At 44.4% G+C, this 19,525-nt stretch overlaps 1 protein-coding gene across 14 annotated transcripts in view; it reads left to right on the top strand.

Moving 5' to 3' along the window:
- Positions 1-19,525, top strand: part of ERC2 (ELKS/RAB6-interacting/CAST family member 2) — a 924,700-nt gene that overhangs the window by 827,815 nt on the left and 77,360 nt on the right. For 12 of the 14 annotated variants that reach the window (XM_045991216.1, XM_045991229.1, XM_045991215.1 and 9 more), the window contains one exon: positions 1,534-1,722. The exons of 1 other annotated variant lie outside the window; for it this stretch is intronic. In XM_045991216.1, the coding sequence (XP_045847172.1) occupies positions 1,534-1,590 (57 nt within the window). In that variant the 3' untranslated portion in view covers positions 1,591-1,722. Of the gene's footprint in view, positions 1-1,533; positions 1,752-19,525 lie in introns of all 14 variants that reach the window. One more of the 14 variants, XM_045991218.1, reaches the window with a different exon arrangement.

The following is a 19,525-nucleotide window of genomic DNA, read 5'->3' as shown; positions in this document are numbered from 1 at the left end:
CCTGCAATGAGGTAGTGTTGGGGCCGCTCACAGCATCATAGGAACCTTTGTAAAGAGACGGGAAAGGGCTTCCGTAAAGACCTCATTGCGATCTGAAGTTAATGAGCAGTGGGAACTCAACTGTCAGCAATTGAATGTGATTGGGCAGGGTAATTATATGATTGCCTCTGGTGTTTGCTCATGCACAGGGATATTTTTATTGGAAAAAACCTAATTGCTTACTTACTTAGTGGAGGGAAAACCTAAACAAATTTGTGTTGTCATAGATTAAAAAGACATCCTTTCTTTGTCTCTACAATAGCTGCTTGCTCCGCTTTTTAAAAGTGAGGGTTCTGTTCTTTTCGTGCTCAGTCGGAGATGTTGTTTGCAGGGTTTGAATTATATGCTAATAGGAAAATATCAAGGAAAGCTACTTCGGACTGTGCATTTTGGTAAAATGACCACGTGCTTATGGCCATGTCTTAAACCAGCCCTTACAATGATCTCTTTCATAATGCAAAAGCAGCTAGAATGCTGGGCAACACTCAAGATACTGGGGCTTTCACAGGTTTTTTGTTTGTTTGTTTATTTTGTTTTGTTTTCCTTCATGGAGCCCCCTGACAAGACTGGCTTCAGATGCTATCTGGTTTTCCTTACTTGCGTTAGCAAGTGGGAGGGTATCATTTCTATGGCAGCCTTTCAGACATCACAATAGCCAGGGTAAGAGGAGCAAAGTGTTCCCTCTGAGATTTCCCAGGAACTTGGAGGGAAGGAAAGAGAAAAGTGACAGCGCCCAAGGGAAGGGAAGAGACCGCGGGGCTCCCACTTTGGTTATGCCAAATTTCAGTCCAGCACCTTGTTTTGACAATCCTAAGTACGGCATCTCACTCGCCTGTGATGCTGGTGGGTAGAGAACAGATCGATGCAGTTGAGTCTATTCTGTAGCAGTTCAACTCTGCATTATTGGTTTGTTTGTTTTTTTCATACCATCTTATAAAACAAACTATTTTCTAGGTTCTTTCCTGACATACCACCAGAAGAGGTCAAATCATGACTGCATTGTGGGGTTTGGGGAAGCACCGTGTGATGAGAACAGCTCCTCAGATCAACCATGCTTTCTCATCTCAGAATCTTGCACATGCTGACACACCATAGTCTCATCTGGCTAACTCCATGGGTCCTCTAGGCTCAGTGTTAAATGTCACTTCTTCCAGGAAGCCTTCCATGACCACCCCTCCCCACCCCAATCTGGTTTGCCTGCCTTTGCTTTATGCTCCCCAGCACCCTCTAGGTTCCTTTATCCACTGTCCTTTAATTGCTTGTGTCATTGTCCTAAAAAGCCATAAGCTCCATGAGGGCAAGGCTTGTGTTGATATTTGTCACCCCTGTATCCCCAGAGCCTGGCACCGTGCTTGATGAGTGTGCCCAGAATGACTGAATGAGGAGGAGAATGACTGCTGAGTGTCCTAGAGAATTGTGCTGTGGGACGCCTGGGCTTCCCTACCCTTGCTGTTAATACCGCTTTCTTGTTGCTTATAATTTTCATTGCCCCAGATGATCCAGCTCTGTCGGAGGCACGGAGGCACAGTCAAATCTCATGCTGTACATTGATCACCTGTCCAACCTTTGCCTAGAGTGGGAGCCCCCAGTTCCTTCAAGAGATCCAACTTTACCTGTCTGTAAAGAAGAAGAGGAGGAGGGAGACAGCGGGGAGGATCCGCTGGCAGTTTGACACCAGAGCAGGTCCAATGTTTACTTTTACCCTTTTGGAGGTGGGTAATTGCAAACACCACGGGGAGCTGGGTTTCAGTAAGAAACCTGTGCGATGATCTTGGATTTGGGGGCTCACACATACTTTCTTTTTTGCTAGCATGTACAGGTGACTATTTTTGTATTGAAATCACAGCCAGACCGTTCCATGATTAGCCCAGCTTAGAACAAGAATCCAGGCTCATCATCCACATGATGTGAATTCTCATACTGGCTTCATGTTGTTTGTGGCTTGCTATGTGGACAGAGAATACCGTTCATTCATTGGTTCCTATTTCATGACTATTTATTTGCTTTTCAAGGTCTATGATTTTCAAGCCTTTCTCATTTTGATTCTATGGCTTTTGATGTTTTAATCCCACCCCCCCCATCCTCTTAGACCACGAGATCCTGAATAACTACCAAAGAAATGAGCTGGCATTGAGACCACCCCTCAGTGTTTAAGTATAGCCTTTCACAGCCCTGGGGGCTGTCTAACCAGCTTTTCCCCTAGGCAGAATGTGAACCTCTGACCTTATAGGCTTTGGGCAAAAGGGCTTCCTATTAAGGACCTAAACCTCCTAATTTTGTCTGCCTGTTGTTGGTTGGGCCATGATAACAATTTCTGGGTGAATGGACATTTGCCTATGGAAACCGTGGTGTCACATGTAGCAGGGAAAAGTAACCCTCAGAGCCCCAGGGTGCTTCCTCCGTAGTGGTCTGGGCACAGTCCCTAGGTCTAAAGCATATTCTCTCTCGGTTGGTTCTGGGGCTCTATTTAGTTTTTATTCTTCAGTTACATTTCTGTTTTGGCGTAATCAGCACCTCAATTAGAATCTTTGGGGGTTTCCATCAAGAAAGAGCATTTGAACAACCTCTTATAGTAGGTGTATTCGCCAGTGCTGTGTGCCTGGAATCAGGTAGGGATGGGCCATAGTGAGTTTTGTGCCTGAATTCCAAGAAAAAGTTCAGTTTTGGATTTGCACCAACGGATGTCTTGCCACCTCATATCCTTTCTGGATGGAGGCAGATAATTACTGCCTACACAAATAAATCACATACTTTCCTTAAAAAAATTTTTTTTTGAATGACATTTGATTTGTAATTAAACTTGGTGATGTTGTCTCTGAAGTGTCTCATCTTGTCTAATCACAATGATTTATGTCCTGTCAGAATACTTCTGCACGCAGGGCTTAGTTCTCTGGTTATCATTGCGTAAGGTGGTGAAGGGGAACAATTTAAGAGCAGAAAAAGACAAATTAGAATAAATGGTTGCCATTTTAGGTCAGACTCAAACCACTAATTGTTGCTATTGCTTTATTTGAAAAAATATTTTCTTGGCCCTTCACTGACGGATTTATTCAGCATAAGATTTAAGCACTGGCCCTCTAAGTGCTCTGCCTACATCTGCTTTCCAGTATCTGTCACCTGGGAACTTGCTGGAAATGCAGATTCTCAGGCCCTACCAAGACCTACTCAATGAGAAACTCTGCAGGTCGGGTCCAGAGTCCAGAATGCACTTCCTGGTGATTCTGCTGCACACAAAAGTCTAAGAACTTTCAGTTTAAAACTTCTGTGCGTACATGAGGTGAGGTCATTAATAGGAGAAAACCTTTAGCCTTGTCAGCCAGGAGCTCGTGATCCATTTTGGGCACAAGGCATAAATTCATCAGACAGTTTGGCAGAATGATCTTTATAAACTGTAAATTACATCATACACTTACTTCCTAAGTGCCTCCAGGCAGTTCCCTTTGTGCTTGGAATAAACCTAGATGCTTGGCCAAGACCTGCAAGGCCTGGCATGCGCCATCCCCTGCCTGCCTGCCCAGCCTCATCTGGTGCCAGTCCCTCCCTGCCCTGGTGCTCTGCCACACCACACTGGCCCTCTTTCTAATCCTCAGACACACCTGCTGAGTGTGACATCAGCAGGAAGGTAGGAGAAGGGGAAGGAAGAGAGAAAATTGCAAAGGCTCAGTAATAGGCTTGGTCACTGAAGTATTTTTTCGTATGATACAATGGCCCTCTTGGCTAATATATTAATATATTGATATTTGTATGTATCGATGTGATAATATATTCACGTGATAATATTAGCAGCCTCATCCTGTAGTGTAGCTAAGTCTGAAAGGAGTTGCTGATGCATTAAGGAAACATTAAATGTAGTTTACTTTGGTCTTAGCGTTATGTATTTGGAATGATTTCTCTGTCTGAGAGTTGGCCCAGCAGGCATAGCCAACCACTGAGAACTGAAGAAACACGGCTGGAGGTTCAAGGTGCTGAGTGTGAAATCATCTGGGTGGCACCAGAACATTCTGGAGCCCAGGCATGAATCTTGCTGGCTTCACATTTAGGAAGGATGGTGACCATGAGCGTTAGGTTTTGTCTTTGTAAAAAGGCATGATAATTAGGTTTTGTCTTTGTAAAAAGTTATCTGCAAATGCCAATTTTGATCTTTGGTGTAGTCAATGTACCATGTGATTTGGGAACAAAGTAGCAGGTTGGATTTTTATTGAATGTGAAAAATAGTGCTCTCTTACGATTCTCTTTATAATGAGAGAGGGGAAAGATGTATTTTAAATATGATTTGTTTTAAAAAGTTATTTGAATTTGAGGCAAAGGGGTTTTTAAAGATTTGGGACTCAGAGTGCGGAACTAGGGCAATGATTTTTTTGGTTTTGCTTTTTGTGTTGATTTTGTTCTGACGACCTGCAACTATTTCACAGTAACAGACTAGTATAAGCGTAGCATCTCTGGTTTGGTGCGTTACTTGCTTTTTACAAAACCTCCCATTTGAGCTCTTCAGCAGAGGAGGGGAAAGTGGATTTGCAGGAGTCCTCAAAGAGGGGAGGAGGTGGAAAGGGCTCCTGGCTGCCTTATGGCCTTACCTGGCTTGTGGAGTTCTCCCATGGAACAGAGGAAAGTCTCCTACCACATAAGTACTCCAGCCCATCAGGAAGCCCTTCCTGGCTTAGAAGGCAAAACTGGGTTACCACAAATGGCTGGCAATGCACGTGTGAACAAGACAGATACAGCCTGTCCCTGTCCTTCTGGAGCCCTCGGCTTGGAGGCCAGGAGACTTCAGCAAATAACTACTCAAATAAAGGTGTGTTTTCACATTTTGAAAGGTGCTCTGCGGGATAAGAGAGCGAGGAGAGCAGAGAGAAGGGAAGCAGGTTCCCTCTTGGTTAGCCTTGGGAAGCCTTCTCTTTGGACCCAAGTTTGAAGCCGAGAACGAAAGGATGACCAGGTGTTTATTTGGGTTGGTGGCACATTGAGGCGGGGGGCGGCGCAGGAGGGTTGGGGGAGTGTCCCTGAGGACCTGGCACCACCTCCCATCCTAGCCGGGATTCTGCCCACAGAGGCTGCCACAGCAGAGAATCTTCCGAGCAATGAGCAATGACATGGGTGAAAATACCCAAAGATTGTCTGCAAGAGTGAGCCCCAGGGCAGGAGCTCTTCCTCCTGAAAGGAGGAGAGACAGTACTCACACCACTGTGCCTAAGCCTGACAGCAGCACCTGGCCTCCAGCCCTTCCAGTGTCTCTCTGAGACCCCCTCCTTTTGGGGCAGCCTCTGTAGGTCTCCTCCTTGAGAGCAAAGCTGCCTGTAGGGGACATTTATAATACTCTAGAAGATTCTTGTGTGGCTTTAAGGGTCGGTTTGACGGCAGGTTTGAGGGCAGGTTTCTGTCTGGTGTGTGTGTGTGTGTGTGTGCATGAACACGTGCCCAACATGCTGACTTTGCATGGATCTGGCTCTCAGAACTGAGAGAAGAGATTCTGCCAATCCGAATACCTTGCAATGCTGAAACTTGATTTGAGGAGTGTAAAACAAAAGAGACACCTGACTCATTCATTTGTTCAACTGCTCAAAAGCAGTTACTGAGTCCTTCCTGTTTATGTGGCTGGGACACGATGCCCCGGGCACGGTAAGCTCACAGTGGATACTGGTTATTACAGAGGGAGTACTAAGCCAACTCTGGGTTCTCAATCCTTTTGTGTTCTTGTCCCCCTGAATTTTGCAGCTGTGCATCTCTCTCCTGTCATTTGGGAGTGACAGTGCCGCGTACCAGCCTCTGAGCGCATCTGCGGCTCTTCAGAGAGACTGGACTCTCCCGAGAGACCAGACTCTCCCATAGGAGGGAGCTCATGGCATGAGCTCTGACTTTCAGAGTGTCTCAGGACAGCTCCCTGGTCATCCGCGCAAAGCCTGGGAGCACAAAATGACAGAGAGCAGTTAAACTTCAGGGTGGTCTGAGTGGCTTTAAAAAAAAATTAACAAATTAATGAAGACACTTATTTGAGGGCATCTGAGTTTCTCCTTGCCGAAAAAGGTTTATTAGCCTGTTTCTGAGGAGACAGATGTTTTCTTTGGTGGGAAGAAAGGACCGTTTCTGAAGACCTGAATAATTTGAGACTGGGGTCCCAAGCAGAGCCTATGAGTCAATTCTGTCCAGGTGGCAGTTGGGCTGGCCCACACAGGGTTCCCCCCAAACCTGCAAATATCACATATAATCCAGCATTCTGAGTTTGGGGAAAAAATCAGATGATCTGGCTGCCCTGGGCCATAGTCCCACAGACGGCTACAGAAATCCATCCCCAGCCCGCCCCGTGCCGGCATCCCAGCCTGCCCTATCTGGTTTACCGGCCACTGATATCTTGCTTATACCAGGCTCGCATCCCTCCTCCATGCTACCTCCTTGGCTCCTGGCAGCACAGTTTACAACCCTGATTAGGAGGCGGAAGAGGGCCTCGCGGTGGGCAGCAACATGAAGGATGCCCGCCCGTCCAGCTGCAACGTGGCAGGGCCTATTGGGACAATGTCAGCGGATCACCCCCCAACCTGAGCTTCTCATCAGAATGCAGTGGGCACTTACCCAGGCCCCACCTCAGGATTCTGACTCATTTGCTCTGGGCTGGGTGGGGCTTTGGTGCCGGGTCCACATGGACAGCTTAGGAGAGCCCACACACAGCCCACCTGCTCTCTTGACAGGTGTTCTGTTCCCATCAGCACCCTTTGAAGCCCCTGTCCCCTTCCTGAATTAGTCTTGAGCATCCCAGACCACTGTCATAAACATGGATTCAAAGCCAGAGCACACGTGTCCAAAGTGCTTCTTGAAAGAAAAGAGATATAATGCCAAAACCAAAGATGTTTTAGTTTGAAATCCCAGATATATCAACAAAAATTGGGACTTGGGTGGGGAAGATGGTAGACACGAATGCTTGCCTTGTCTTGTGCATATACGTGGGAGGTCCCGCTGTGTCTAGCGGTTCCTGAGGCCGGCCTGATGTGTGTTTCTTAAAGGCAGCCTGTTATTTTCTTACGAGATGCTTGTGGATTGTTTTTTCTTTATACAGACAAGCCAATAATTTTGCTAACCTATGTCTACTCTTTGCTTCCTTTATATATTCCCGGTGTTTACTAAGCCCTTTTAGCCTGCTACATCTGCATACACGTATTGATTCTTTTCTTAGTTTTAGCCTTTTCTTCTGGAGCATCTGCTAGCCTCGGGCTCTTCACTGTCTAAGGCCCATGTCCCTCATCTTGTCCCTCCTAGGTTACATCTCTATATTCTGGGATAACCTGGCAAATTTATGTTTTGTTTCACTGACGGTATTTTCTGCAATGGTGATTCAGGTCTTAGCTGCTTCTGATGTCAACGGTGGGTCCATTATTGCATTCTTAGTGGGTGGTGGGTTGTAGAACCCCCTTCCATTTTCCATCCTAGCTGTGGCCCTCTGCCTCAGTGCCCTGTATGAGGTGTTAGACTTCCGGGAAAACTGAGGCCCAGAGAAGGATGTGATTTGCCAAAGGTCACAGAGCTGGCTCCTGTTGGAGGTGGGAAGAGAACTCTGGTTTCCTCCAGTCCAGGGCTCTTTTTATCTCTAAGACTCCACTTGCAAGATTGACTCTGAGGTATGAAATAATTAGATAAAATCATCACTATCCTCAGCCTAACCAAATCTCATACCTATTAAGTGTGAGTATTCCAAAGAAAAGTGTTTACCCCGTATTCAGTCTTCTTACTCTACAGCAGAGCTTGCCTGAATAAGCAACTTTCATTAGAGAGAGCTAGAATGTGGAGAAAGTTGAAAGCAGTGGTTTCCAGTCGGGGGCACTTTTGTCCCCCAGGGGATATTTTTGGTTATCACAGCTCAGGTTAGGTGGGAGAAGGGTGCTTTATTGGTATCTAGTGGGTGGAGGCCAGGGACCATGCTAGACATCCCACAATGCACAGAACAGCCTCAGCAACCAAGAATTTTTCAGCCTGAAATATTAATAGTGCTGAGGTTTAAAAACCCTGGTTTCAAGGGAACAAATTCTACATTTCCCATCCGTGAACTACAGTCTCCCTGGACTAAAGCCCCTCAGGAGGCCTCATTCCTCGACCCCTCCTCCTGGCACACACGCATAAGCAACCCTGGACCAGAATAGAATGCTTCGTAAATATACAAGTGACGATTTCTGACATATGGCTAGAGACTACTGTGACTTCTAAAATAATTCACTTCCAAATTTACTGAGTTCCTAGTAGCTTTTTGTCACCAGTGTTTTTCTGAATCAAAAAATAAGAGGAATAAAATTACTCAGGTGGAGGGCTATGTAAATTTTTTTTTCTTAAATCTTTAAAAGGAATGCTCATCTCAATTATGCTGTCCCTGTCTTCCATGATAAATTTGAAGTTTGGCTATGCCCTTGGTCAAGTAGCTCCCAGTCCAAGGGAAAATCCTTAATATCTGATGGCTTTTACCAGTGTCTACAGTGTTGGAGCAGATCTGGCAAGCAGATGTTCATGGTGGGAATTTTCCATTCTAGAATAGTTCCTTCTGAGGCAGGAGGAGAGTTAGGTCAGAGAAGAATGTGCCAGACAATATGCCCCTTTGTTAACCAAGGCTGTCGCTTTGGCTGCCCCTCTAGCAGCCTCCTCTTCCTGAAATCTTCAGTAAAAGGGCCATTCAACCAATACATGTGGCATTGGCCAGGACTTTTCTAGCTCAGCTCTCACAATAAGAAATGGAATTAATAAGATTCAAAAGAACCTTAAGACCCGTTCTGTAAAAGTCTTACATCTCTAGAAGAGCTCTGAAAGGCAGATTATCAAAAACCGGTTTCTTGAGCAAAACTCTCAAACCGCTAATGCCAGTTAATCAAGGTGACTACACAAGAGTCTGAAATCTTCACAACCTTTATTGAGCACACTGGGACACATACCAGATGTTCAGTGCTTTGTTGAATTAATTTAGTCTTCAGAGCAACCTATGATTTAAGTAATGATATTATGACCATTTCATAGATACGGAAACTGGGGCTTAGATCCACTAAATGATGTGCCCAGGGTCACACAGTATTTCCTCTTTCTTTAACCGCCTGGTTGATAATTCAGCCACACTACTGATCTTGAGTCAACAAGCCATTATTTTAAGTTCTATCCCTTGTTAAATCAGAAAATCCAGTCCTTGTAGAGGTATGTAGTTATCATAAGAAATGATTTGAGTCAATTGTAATAGAATTGGCAAAGGCTAGTATCTGTGTAATAGTAACAGAAACTCCAAGTTTGTTGAGAAAGGTATTTCCAAGTTGTCTCCTTTGTCCTCATTTGTGGCCTCAACACATGATAGGGTATGATACAGAGGTCACTTGGAGGGGATCAGAGTGATGCTCATAGTCAAGAATCAGGCACAAAATGTGGCTTTAAACAGGTCACTTGGCTTCTCAAGATTTCAAACTTCTTCTGGCACACAAGGGAAGTCATAGTTTATTCAACAACCATTTATTTGGCATCAATTATGTACACAGATATGATGACAAGCTCACTATCTGTTACTGAGACAGTCATACAAATAATTCTAATGTAATGTGATCTGTTCTACGGGAGAGATCTGTACTCTATGAGAGACTATGAGTACTGCAGGCTGCCAAGGCATGCTGACCCCAGCCTGTGTTTACTGAGGGCCTACTATGTATCGGGCTCCATTCCAGAAGCAAGAGATTGCAAATGCAGTCCATTTTAGTTGGAAGGCTGGGGTGGGGAGAGACAGTAAACCAGTAAACAAACAAATAAGGTGATTTCAAAGGCCAGTTAACAGAATGAAGAAAATATAGTAGAGCGATATACTAGAGTGACAGGGAATGGAAGGCACTACTCTAGCTTAATCAGAGAAGGCTTCTGTGAGGAGGTGAAAGCAAGAAAGGCCTTGGAAAATGAGGAAAAAAAATCTACACAAAGAATTGGGGGAAACAGCCTTGATGTGTAAGGTTCTAAAATTTCAGTGTTCTTTCAACAGAGAAGTTCAGATGTCAAGCATGTGATATCACTTCTTGGGATTTGTTGAGATTTTTTTTTAATGGCCAAGTACATGCTCAATTTTATGTAAACATTCCATGTGTATTTGAAAAGAATGTATATTTTCTCTTTGAGTTCATATTCTTTGTATGTTTTTTAGACAAAGCTTATAAATTATGTAACTGAAATCTTGTATACCTCTATTAATGTTTTAGCTGTTCAGCTGCTCATTTTCTGAGAGATAAGCATTCAGATACTCCTGATGATTACAGATTTGGTCATTTCCCTTAGTAATTCTATCTGTTTTTGTTTTATCTATTGCTAGGCTATGATCTTTTTTAAAAAAAGATTTTATTTATTTATTTGCCAAGGCATGCTGCCCCCAGCCTGTGTTTACTTCTTACTGTTTCTAAGAGCGAATAAGAGAGAGAGAGAGCACAAGCAGGGGGAGCAGCAGGCAGAGAGAGAAGCAGGTTCCTTGCTGAGCAAGGAGGGCGATGCAGGACTTGATCCCAGGACTCCCAGGGATCATGACCTAAGCCAGAGGCAAACGCTTAACCGACTGAACCACCCAGGTGTCTCTAGGCTATGATCTTAAATGTATTTAATTTCTTTATCTAATGTTATAACTTCCTGATGGTTTGTTCTTGTTATCATTAACAACCCCCTTTATCACTATTAATACCCTTACTTACTTACTATGTTGTCTGATAGAATTGCTAATGCAACATCCATTTGGTTAATTTGTGGGAGTGTAGGCTTTTTCTGTCTTTTTATTTTCAGCTTTTGTGTGTCACGGGTCCAATTTATAAGCACTATAAAGCTGATTTTTTTTTTTTTTTTAATCTGGGGTCTCTGCCATTGGTGGGTGAATTTAAGCTACTTATATTTATTATGACGAATATACCTGACTTAACTTTGTCTTCCTTTTTATATGTTCTGTTATTATAGGTGCTCTTTTCTTTTTCTTCTTCCTTTTCTCTTCCTTACTGCCCTATTTGAATTGACTTTGCTTTCTTTATTTCTTTTTACATTCCCCCTACTAGTTTTGAAGGTACATATTCTATTTCTCTTCTCTGAATAGTATCTAAGGCAGAATTTGGCAAACATTCAGAGACTCTTAATGCATTGCCTTGTGTTGGTTTAACAGCTTTCTCTGGTATCCTGACTCCCCAGTGGCTGAGGCTTTAATGGGGAAGGGTGTAAATGAAAGTGCAGAGCATGGTCCCTGTGATGATTATATCTTAGAGTGTGGATTTCCAGCTTACCTTTGCCAAGACCTGTGCCCTAGTGCCTGAGGGTTCTGGTACTTGACAAACTGTAAAACCCTCATGGGTTATGGGTAACATAGCAGCTTCTAAGCAAGGAGTTACTTGGTTTCTTCTGTTGCCCTTCTCCTTGTCTGCATTTGAGCTCTTGTAAGTGATGATAAACATTAAATAGCTCCTGTAAAACTGTTGAATTGTCAGTTTTTAAACTGCATAAAACACTGACATTTTCATTAGATCCTGGTCCTGAGGAATGTCCGGCTTTCATCATAACAGATTTGTTTACTTCTGCAGAGAATCTTAATGTGCTGCCTATGGGAGAGATCTTACTGTCACCTGCTCTTAAATGGGAAAGTCTTTGTTCAGCCAAAGATTTTTGGAAAAGGATTTGCAAGAGGGCTTTTTCACCTCCCCCTCTCCTTCTTCTGCCATCTCCCAAAAGGGTAAGGGATGGGAATAGAGTCTTTGAAGAACTTTGGTATTGGACAGGAAAAATTGCCATGTAAAATAATCCTGCAAAGCCCATTAGGAGACAAAATGTTGGAAAGATGCTATTAAACCACTATTTAGTTTCAATGTATCCTGTTAAAGATAAGCAAGTTGTATCTATGTCTTTTTGACCTCAATCCTTTGCTCTACATTTAAACAGATATCTTGATTTTGGATTAATAAACTCTCTTGTGTATATTAGTAGAAAAAACATTTTAAACTGCCGGGTCCTTCTAAGCAAATAAGAAAAGAGAGAGCTTTTATCTTCTGATCATTCCATTAGATTTTCAACATTTTTTGCAGAAGATGCCAAACTCTATGAACAAATGTAGAGTCATGTCAATTTAACAAGCTGGAAAATGTGTATGTTGAAAGACAGACTTGTCTTAATATGACCAGGGCCTGAGAATGTTAACTTTCCTGGAATCAACATGTTTGCAACTTATGGCAAAGTTTCTTGCTTATTTTTTTAAAAGAACTCCCTCTTCTGTATTAGCTTGCACTGGCAGGTTTGTCTTCTTTCACATCTCAAGAGAGGGAGCCTGGCATGAATCAGGAAGATTAGCCTCCTAGGACATACTAACTGTGTAATAATGGATGAGTTACTGAACCTTCCTGAGCTTGGGATTTCTCCTCTATAAAACTGAAATAATTGATTTTTCAGAGTTGATATGGTCATTAAATAAGAGAATGTATGTGAAGTCCTCGGCACAAAACCATTCAGGGGACCATTCAGTGCTATTTGATAACGATGATGCTAATGGTGGTGGGGAGAATAATAATAAAGATGATGGTGGCAATAGTGGTGGTTTTGATAAGGATGTTGATGATGATGGTGATAATGGAGGAGATGATGATGATGATGGCGATAATGGTGGAGAAGATGATGATGGCACTGGTAGTCATGATAACTGGATGTTAGAAGTCCCCTGGAAAAGTCCGAGGGAAGGTATCACATAATCAAAGACTCTGAGAAAAGATAGAGTTGTCTAATACTGACCCACCTGACCCATGATCCTCCACCTTCTACTTGGGAACTTCCAGTCACTAGAAGGTCCTTTCTGAATAAAATCCTACTATAGACTGCAAACCACAGAAACCTCTTTCATTCATGCAATTCTGTTTTCAGACCTGGATTTGTCTTCAGACCTGAAATGTTACCCTGAGTAATTTGATGCTGTAGGTACCATTTCCTTCCTTGTTCATTCCTTGCCTTCTCTGACCTTGGATGTTTGGGAGTTCTTCTTTGGTCTCCTTGAGCATTTCTTGGTCATCTCTTTGCCAGCTTGTCTTTCTGTGGCCATTGGGATACATGAGGGTGGAACTCAGAGAGAAACTGCAGGAGAAAATGAAGGGTGTATAGTGATGTTGTGACAGAATCTGAGTATAGTATCACAGAAGCAGGGTAGGGGGACAGTTCCAGGTTGAGGGAAAAGGTCAGTATTTTTTAATGTAAGGGAAATAGTGAGGATGAGGAAGGCTAGGCAAGACCATTTCTTTGGGCATTGGACATTCAGAGTTGGCAGTGGAACAAAAATCACTGGGATGGTGAAAGAAGAAAAGTAAAGGAATATCTGGGGGGTGACAAGGTGAAATTAAAGAAATGAAATAGAAATTAAAGACAGAGGAGGTTGTATAGTAGACAGACTTTTAGGTGAGGGGGTGGTAATAGAGAATCAGGCCTATTTGTAGACCAAGAGGAGGGAGCCAGAGGAAGCTGAGTGTGAAGATACAAATGCAGGAGGATTCAGGTATTTGGTCCTACAGGAAATGGGAGAAGTGGAAGCAAGAATTCATTGGCCCATAGAACCACCTGCCACATCTCTAGTGAGCACTCAGGGGAGAACAATAGGAGAGAAAAAGTATAACCTGGGAGACTTACGTTGAATGACCTTGACTTTCTCTTAAAAGAAGGCAAGGTCTCCAAAGAGAGTCAGAGATGTTTGCAGGCATAAGGAGCTGGGGAGAGTTTTAAAAGAACCACTGTCTGAAATGGATGGGAAGTCAACCAGTGATGATTAAGAGATTTGCCAGGGAGCCCTGTGGAGGGGAGGAGGTGTGTGTTTCTGGATCTTCCTATACTATTCTTACCCTGGTTTCTGTCCCTAGGATCTTCTGGGTACCATAAGCACCCTAGAATCCCACAGGTGGCCCTCAGTATCCCCACTCCCCACCATGGGGCCTTCCCTTTCCCTCCGCCCATGCCCAGATGATTATCATATAGAAATGAACTGGTGGACAGATTTCCACCAAGATTGCAAAGGTGTAGTATCTCATCCCACCCAGACATTAGTGTGACAGGTAGTCAGATGGAAGGAACTTGGGATCAGGAGTCAAGAGCATGGAGTGTAGTCCCAGGTCTAGTTGGTTATCCTGTTCTTGTGCCCTCCTGTAGCACAGGATGTCAGACCATTCCTGCCTGCCATTGCAACACCAGCATGTTATCTAGCACCTGCCATACAGTAGGGGCTTGTAGAATTTATTTGACTAGGTTAATGGAGGAAGATACAAAAGATCTCCAAACACCCCATCATTCTATGCAAATGTGAGGGACTACTATTCTGACATGCACTTTAACAAGCACAATATCAGCCCCAGGAGTGACTCTCTAATAATAGAATGTCAGCCACCACTGGTAGGCAGGCAAAAGGAAATACTTTCAGCAGAGCTGGGTGGAGGCTTTCCAGAATCCTCAGATTTAACTACCTCCATGTCTACATCTATTGGTTTGGCTTATAGAAAATTAGCTCCTATCCCTTCAGTAATCTGATCCAAGGTGATTAGTCATTTTTCATTCTTGCTGTTAAAATAAATACATACACAGGCATACACTTTGTCATTACAAACAAGAAGCTGAGGTGGAGGCAAAGAGAGATGAAAATGGGATCTAAACAAAGAAGAAGAACCTCCTTCTCATCCACTCTTTCTACCCTCCCCCCACACGTACACACAAATAAGATCTTTCTCTACCTTTCCCCATGACTCCACCGGCATGGAGAAATCAATTGTCAGCCAAATCCCCAAAGAATAAAAGAAAAATATCTCTTCAGAAGGAGAGGGCAGATGGGAGGGATGGAATCATCAATAAAAGGCTGAAGGGATTGGTCTAAAGAGTGTGGAATCCAAGAGGGTGTTTATTTTCGCGACAAAAGCTTTACTGATCACGTACTTTTCAACAGCTGAGAAAAATGGAATGAGCAGAGCTTGTGCTTGGGCTCCGGGGCATGCCCACAGTGGCCTGAGCTACTGAGTCAGCAAGAGCGGCTTTTGTTCTCTTTGCTCAGGCAGCAGGCAGCCCATGTGTGAGCAGGACTCACCAGTGAGCTCCCCATAAGCTCCAGAAAGGCTGCATCTGGCCCGGCCATCCTTCCCGTTTTGCTAGGTCACCTAGAACCCCAAGTTCCTGCCCTGCCTACACATTGGAACAGCCCTAGGAAGCCTCACCAGCCATCCCTTGGCTCACAGCCCACATGACTGAAGAGCTGCCCATCACCAATCCCTCTTCGGGCTAGCATCTTTGGGGGCACCGCTCTTTTCCACAAATGTTTCTCACAGAAAGGCCTTTGGTTGGGGGGGGGGGGTCGTTTTTTCTTTAGAAGCTATGTGTCAGAGCATTAGACAGACATGGTTAGATTTAAAATATGCCTCGGCCACTTGTATGCTGTGTGACCTGATGCAACTGAGTTTTCTTTTCTGAGCCTCAGTTTCCTCACTGGTAAAATGGGCTAAGTCAAACTTGCCTCACAGGGTGTGGTAAAGATGAGGATAATGGAGACAAGGTGCTTGTCAGAGGGTCTGGAAAAGAGAAGGAAGTCGGCAGTGGGCAGTGAACCTGGCTGGAGAGACCCCTAGGACCTATTCAAGACTTGTTTGTTTACCGTTGTGGATGTTTGCTTTGGGCCTTGGTCAGTTGCTTTTTCAAACAGAACCACACACATGCTTGTGTTTTGAGTGCTCATTCCCTCTGTAAATAGCTTTTGGCCTGCGTGTGTTAACAGCATCTTCCAGGCCCTGCCTGCGCCCTGGATCTCAGTGTCTGTCTCTGGAACACAAAGGGTGCAAACTTGATTTTGATCAATATGAGCCAGCCTCAGGGTGCTGTTCTGTCCCTGATGTCTGAGAAGTCTCTATTGGACTTTCTGCACCGGAGTCTCCCACACCCACTCCCGGTGGCGGGTCCCTCAAAGGTGCCCCTGTGCAGTCATTCGTGATATAACGCAACCCGGAGGAAGAGGAGAAACAACAGAAATTTAAAAAATTCTAGTTAGTATTTCCCAACTGTTACATAATTAGCTATGCGCAAGTGAAAATCTTCACAATGCTACTCCTTCAAGATGCAAGGATACAAAGTAGGAAGTCAGTGTTGTGCACCCGAGTTGTGGCAATGTCATCACACCCCCCAGATGCTACCACCGTTCATAGTTTAGTGTATGCCCTCCCCATTTTTCCCCCTGAGTTTATAGCACATATCCCTATTTACATATATACATGCATATTTACATAAATTTTCACCTGCAACTGGCAATTTACTTGATAGCGTTATCAAGTGCATCCTTTCAGGTCAGTATAAATAAATCTACCTTCTGCGTTTAATGCACCCCAATGTTCACACCATAGAAAAACTGTAGTCATTCGGTTATAACCTTCTGTTGGGCAATAGGTTGTTTCTAGTTGTTTTTGTTTGGTGGGGGGTTTGGTACTACCGAGAAGGCTGCCGCAGACTTACTGTGTACTTTCCTATATGTTCTAGCGCTTTTATTTTGGTAGAAGCAATGCCTAGAAGGGTGTCTTCTGGGCCAGAGGGTCTTGAAATTTTAATGAAGCCTTCCAGATTGGTTTCCACAATGTTCAAAAGGACCTTCTACACACACTGGTAGGATGGGAAGACATCCATTGCCCCATAATCCTAACAGCTTTGGATATTATCAGTCTTCATTTTTTCCCCCTGGTCTGACGAGAGGAAAACTGTCTTGTTTTAAAATTTTTCCTCTCAGATTTTATGTCCATTGTTCATGGGTCATTTTTGTCCTAAGAACTGCCCATTTGTGTCCTTGGCCCATTTTTTGAGTGAAATTGTTGTCTTTAAAAAAACAAAACTATATGGTCTTAAAATTTTAACTAGTAAACAAACCAACCAACCAATAAAGTGATATATTTCAAGGTACTTTGAAAACATGAGACAGCCCCCCCCCCCCCACCCCGCCAAGGCTGTTGGGAGAACAAGGGTTTCTGGGAGCCAAGATGGGTGAGCAAGAGGGGGTGGAGCTCCTCCAGTGTCCCACGCAGCCCACGGGCTTTTCCTCTCGCGTAGTATTGCCCCCAGATGCTCCTGGTGCCACTCTGGGAGGTAGTCTGCGCTCTGGATGACCTTATGCCTGTCAGACCTTCAACTTGCCCCTGACTGATGAGGCTTGCCTCTCGGGCTTGACCTGTGTGTTCGGAATCCTCCACTTGCTCGTCTCCTGCTGGGACTGTTGCCTGACAGCCTCCCACTGCCCTCTGCACACGACCCCTCCCAAATCCTCCACCCATGAGCTCTGCACACTTCCTAGGGTCCTGGGAACTCATTTATAACCTGCTTCAGTGCCGTCTGAAAGACTCCTCATGGAGTCCTTGGGTGATGGCATTTTTATTCTTACCGGTAAAGTATTCGTTGCTGTTTATTGAGTGCTTAACCATTTGTGAAGCCAGCGCTTATGGTGTGGTACGAACTGTCCATTGCACACCTCTGGGGGCACCGTTCACTGCATAGTCATCGCAGATCTGTGGAAGGATTTTTATCAGATGGCAGTCAATTGTCTTGAAGAAGGGTGCTTACTTCTAATTTATAAAATAGGGTCATTATAATCGCAAGTAGAAGTCTTAACCATGTGCCAGGCACTGCTCTATGTGCCCTGAACATATTGAAAAAAAAAAAAAAATCATTCCAGTAGCCTGCTGAGTTTGGTGATTTTACCTCCCTCTCTAAAGCTGAGGAAACTGAGTCTCAAAGAAGTTAAATTTGCTTGCTCAAGTCACACAGTTAATAGGTGAATTCGACCTCAGGTCTGGCTGCCTCCAAAGCCTGTGTCTCAGTTTTGCTCTTCCCTTCCTCCGTATTGGGATCCAGTTGTCCCCAAAGAGTCCCCTGCCATATGCCTGAGCCATGGTGATGGTACAGGCACTGGGTTTGGTCAGCCTGTCCACCATGGTCTTCCTACAACATTCTGGAAAGGCTACATGGCCAGTGGGCACTACTCCTGCAGCCAGGATGAACTTGAAACTACCCAGGGACCCTTATGACCTAGCAGTGCCCTTCTGTGAACTAAAAGCATCAGAGAATAGTGCCTGCCCCATAGGAATCTGAGCAGGGGGTCAGCATCCCTGAATCTCCTGTGGGAAGGGAGAAACCCACTTCTTTTTTGCTGTACACTCTTCCTAAGTCAGGGTTTCCTGGTCTCTGTCCCAGGCTTGGTTTTCTTTGACCACACTCAGAGTATAGATAACTGTAACACACGGGTGCTAAGAGTGAGAGCCACCATTTCCCATCTCCGGACTCTGGTGCTGATGGATGGGGACCAGGTGAAAGGGTTTTTCTGGAATTGATTCATCAGGCCAAAGGGATTTCCCTCGCACTCTCTGCTTTCACTTCTGAGGTTCATGTGTCTTTTTAACATTCCGTCGGCTTACTGGGGCCTGAGTCGAAAGCCATCTTTAGGATCCATTTGTTCTGATTCAATTGCTGAGGCTTTATGAGGTTGTTCCCTCTCTTGGAAGAATGCTCCAAATGCTCCAAATGACTGAGGCACTCCACAGAGCCCTGATTGATGGTGAGGGGGCCGGGGCTGGAGGGCTGCTCCTGAGAGGAGGGGCTAGGGTCTGTGAATACCATTACAGCCGGGCCCGGAAGCAAGGATGTCTGCCCTTGATGCCACCCAGTTTGGAACCTTCTGCTGATTCCTTGGGGAAAACTGCCAAGGAAACCACCTTGACCTTTGTGCCAGCTTCAGGTTGGAGAGTAAGGCATCAGGAGCTCTGGGTTCAGCCTAGGGATGTGTACCAATTTTTTAGCACTTGGGGAACTTTATTGTCTCTGTGGCTTCAAGTCATGTGTCTGCTCAATGAAGAAGGATGTTTTTGCAGTTTTGAAGGCAATGATATTTACTTTTTAAGAGCTCTGGAGCCAGACACAGCTGGTTGTTATTACCAGCCCACCACTCGCTGTCAGGTTGACCCTAAGTGGTTTCCCTCTCCCGGCCTCTGATTCCTGTCTGCGAAATGGGATTGATAAAACCTGTTTTATAAGATAGTTGCTAGGATTACGTGGGATAGTTAATGGAATAATATGTGTGAGAATAGCTTAGCCCAACGCCTGGCAAGAGAAACCAGTGAAATAGTATTATCACCAGCTCAGCAGACAAGGTAAATAATACACTGCACCACAGGGAAAGGACATTGTCCTGACTGCTGGTGTGGATTTTACAATCATTTTGGAGTGCAACTCGGCACTATCTAGTCAAGTTTAGGTCAGACATTCACTAGGACATAGCAATTCGACCTGTAGGTATAGACCCTTGGGAACTGCTTGGATCTGCACACAAGAGGACACGTGCAATTAGCATCATTGAAGCTCTGTAATGGCAAAAAGCTGGACACAATCCAAATATGCATCAGTAGAACTTTGGTATGTTATGCCATAGCATACATCACGGCATTAAAATGCCTCGAACCAATTACATTAATATGGATAAATTGCAAAAACATAATGTTGACTGAAA

The sequence above is a fragment of the Meles meles genome, chromosome 20 (assembly GCF_922984935.1).
Source record: "Meles meles chromosome 20, mMelMel3.1 paternal haplotype, whole genome shotgun sequence".
In the NCBI taxonomy this organism is placed as follows: Eukaryota; Metazoa; Chordata; class Mammalia; order Carnivora; family Mustelidae; genus Meles; species Meles meles.
This window is presented reverse-complemented; position numbering and strand designations above follow the sequence as displayed.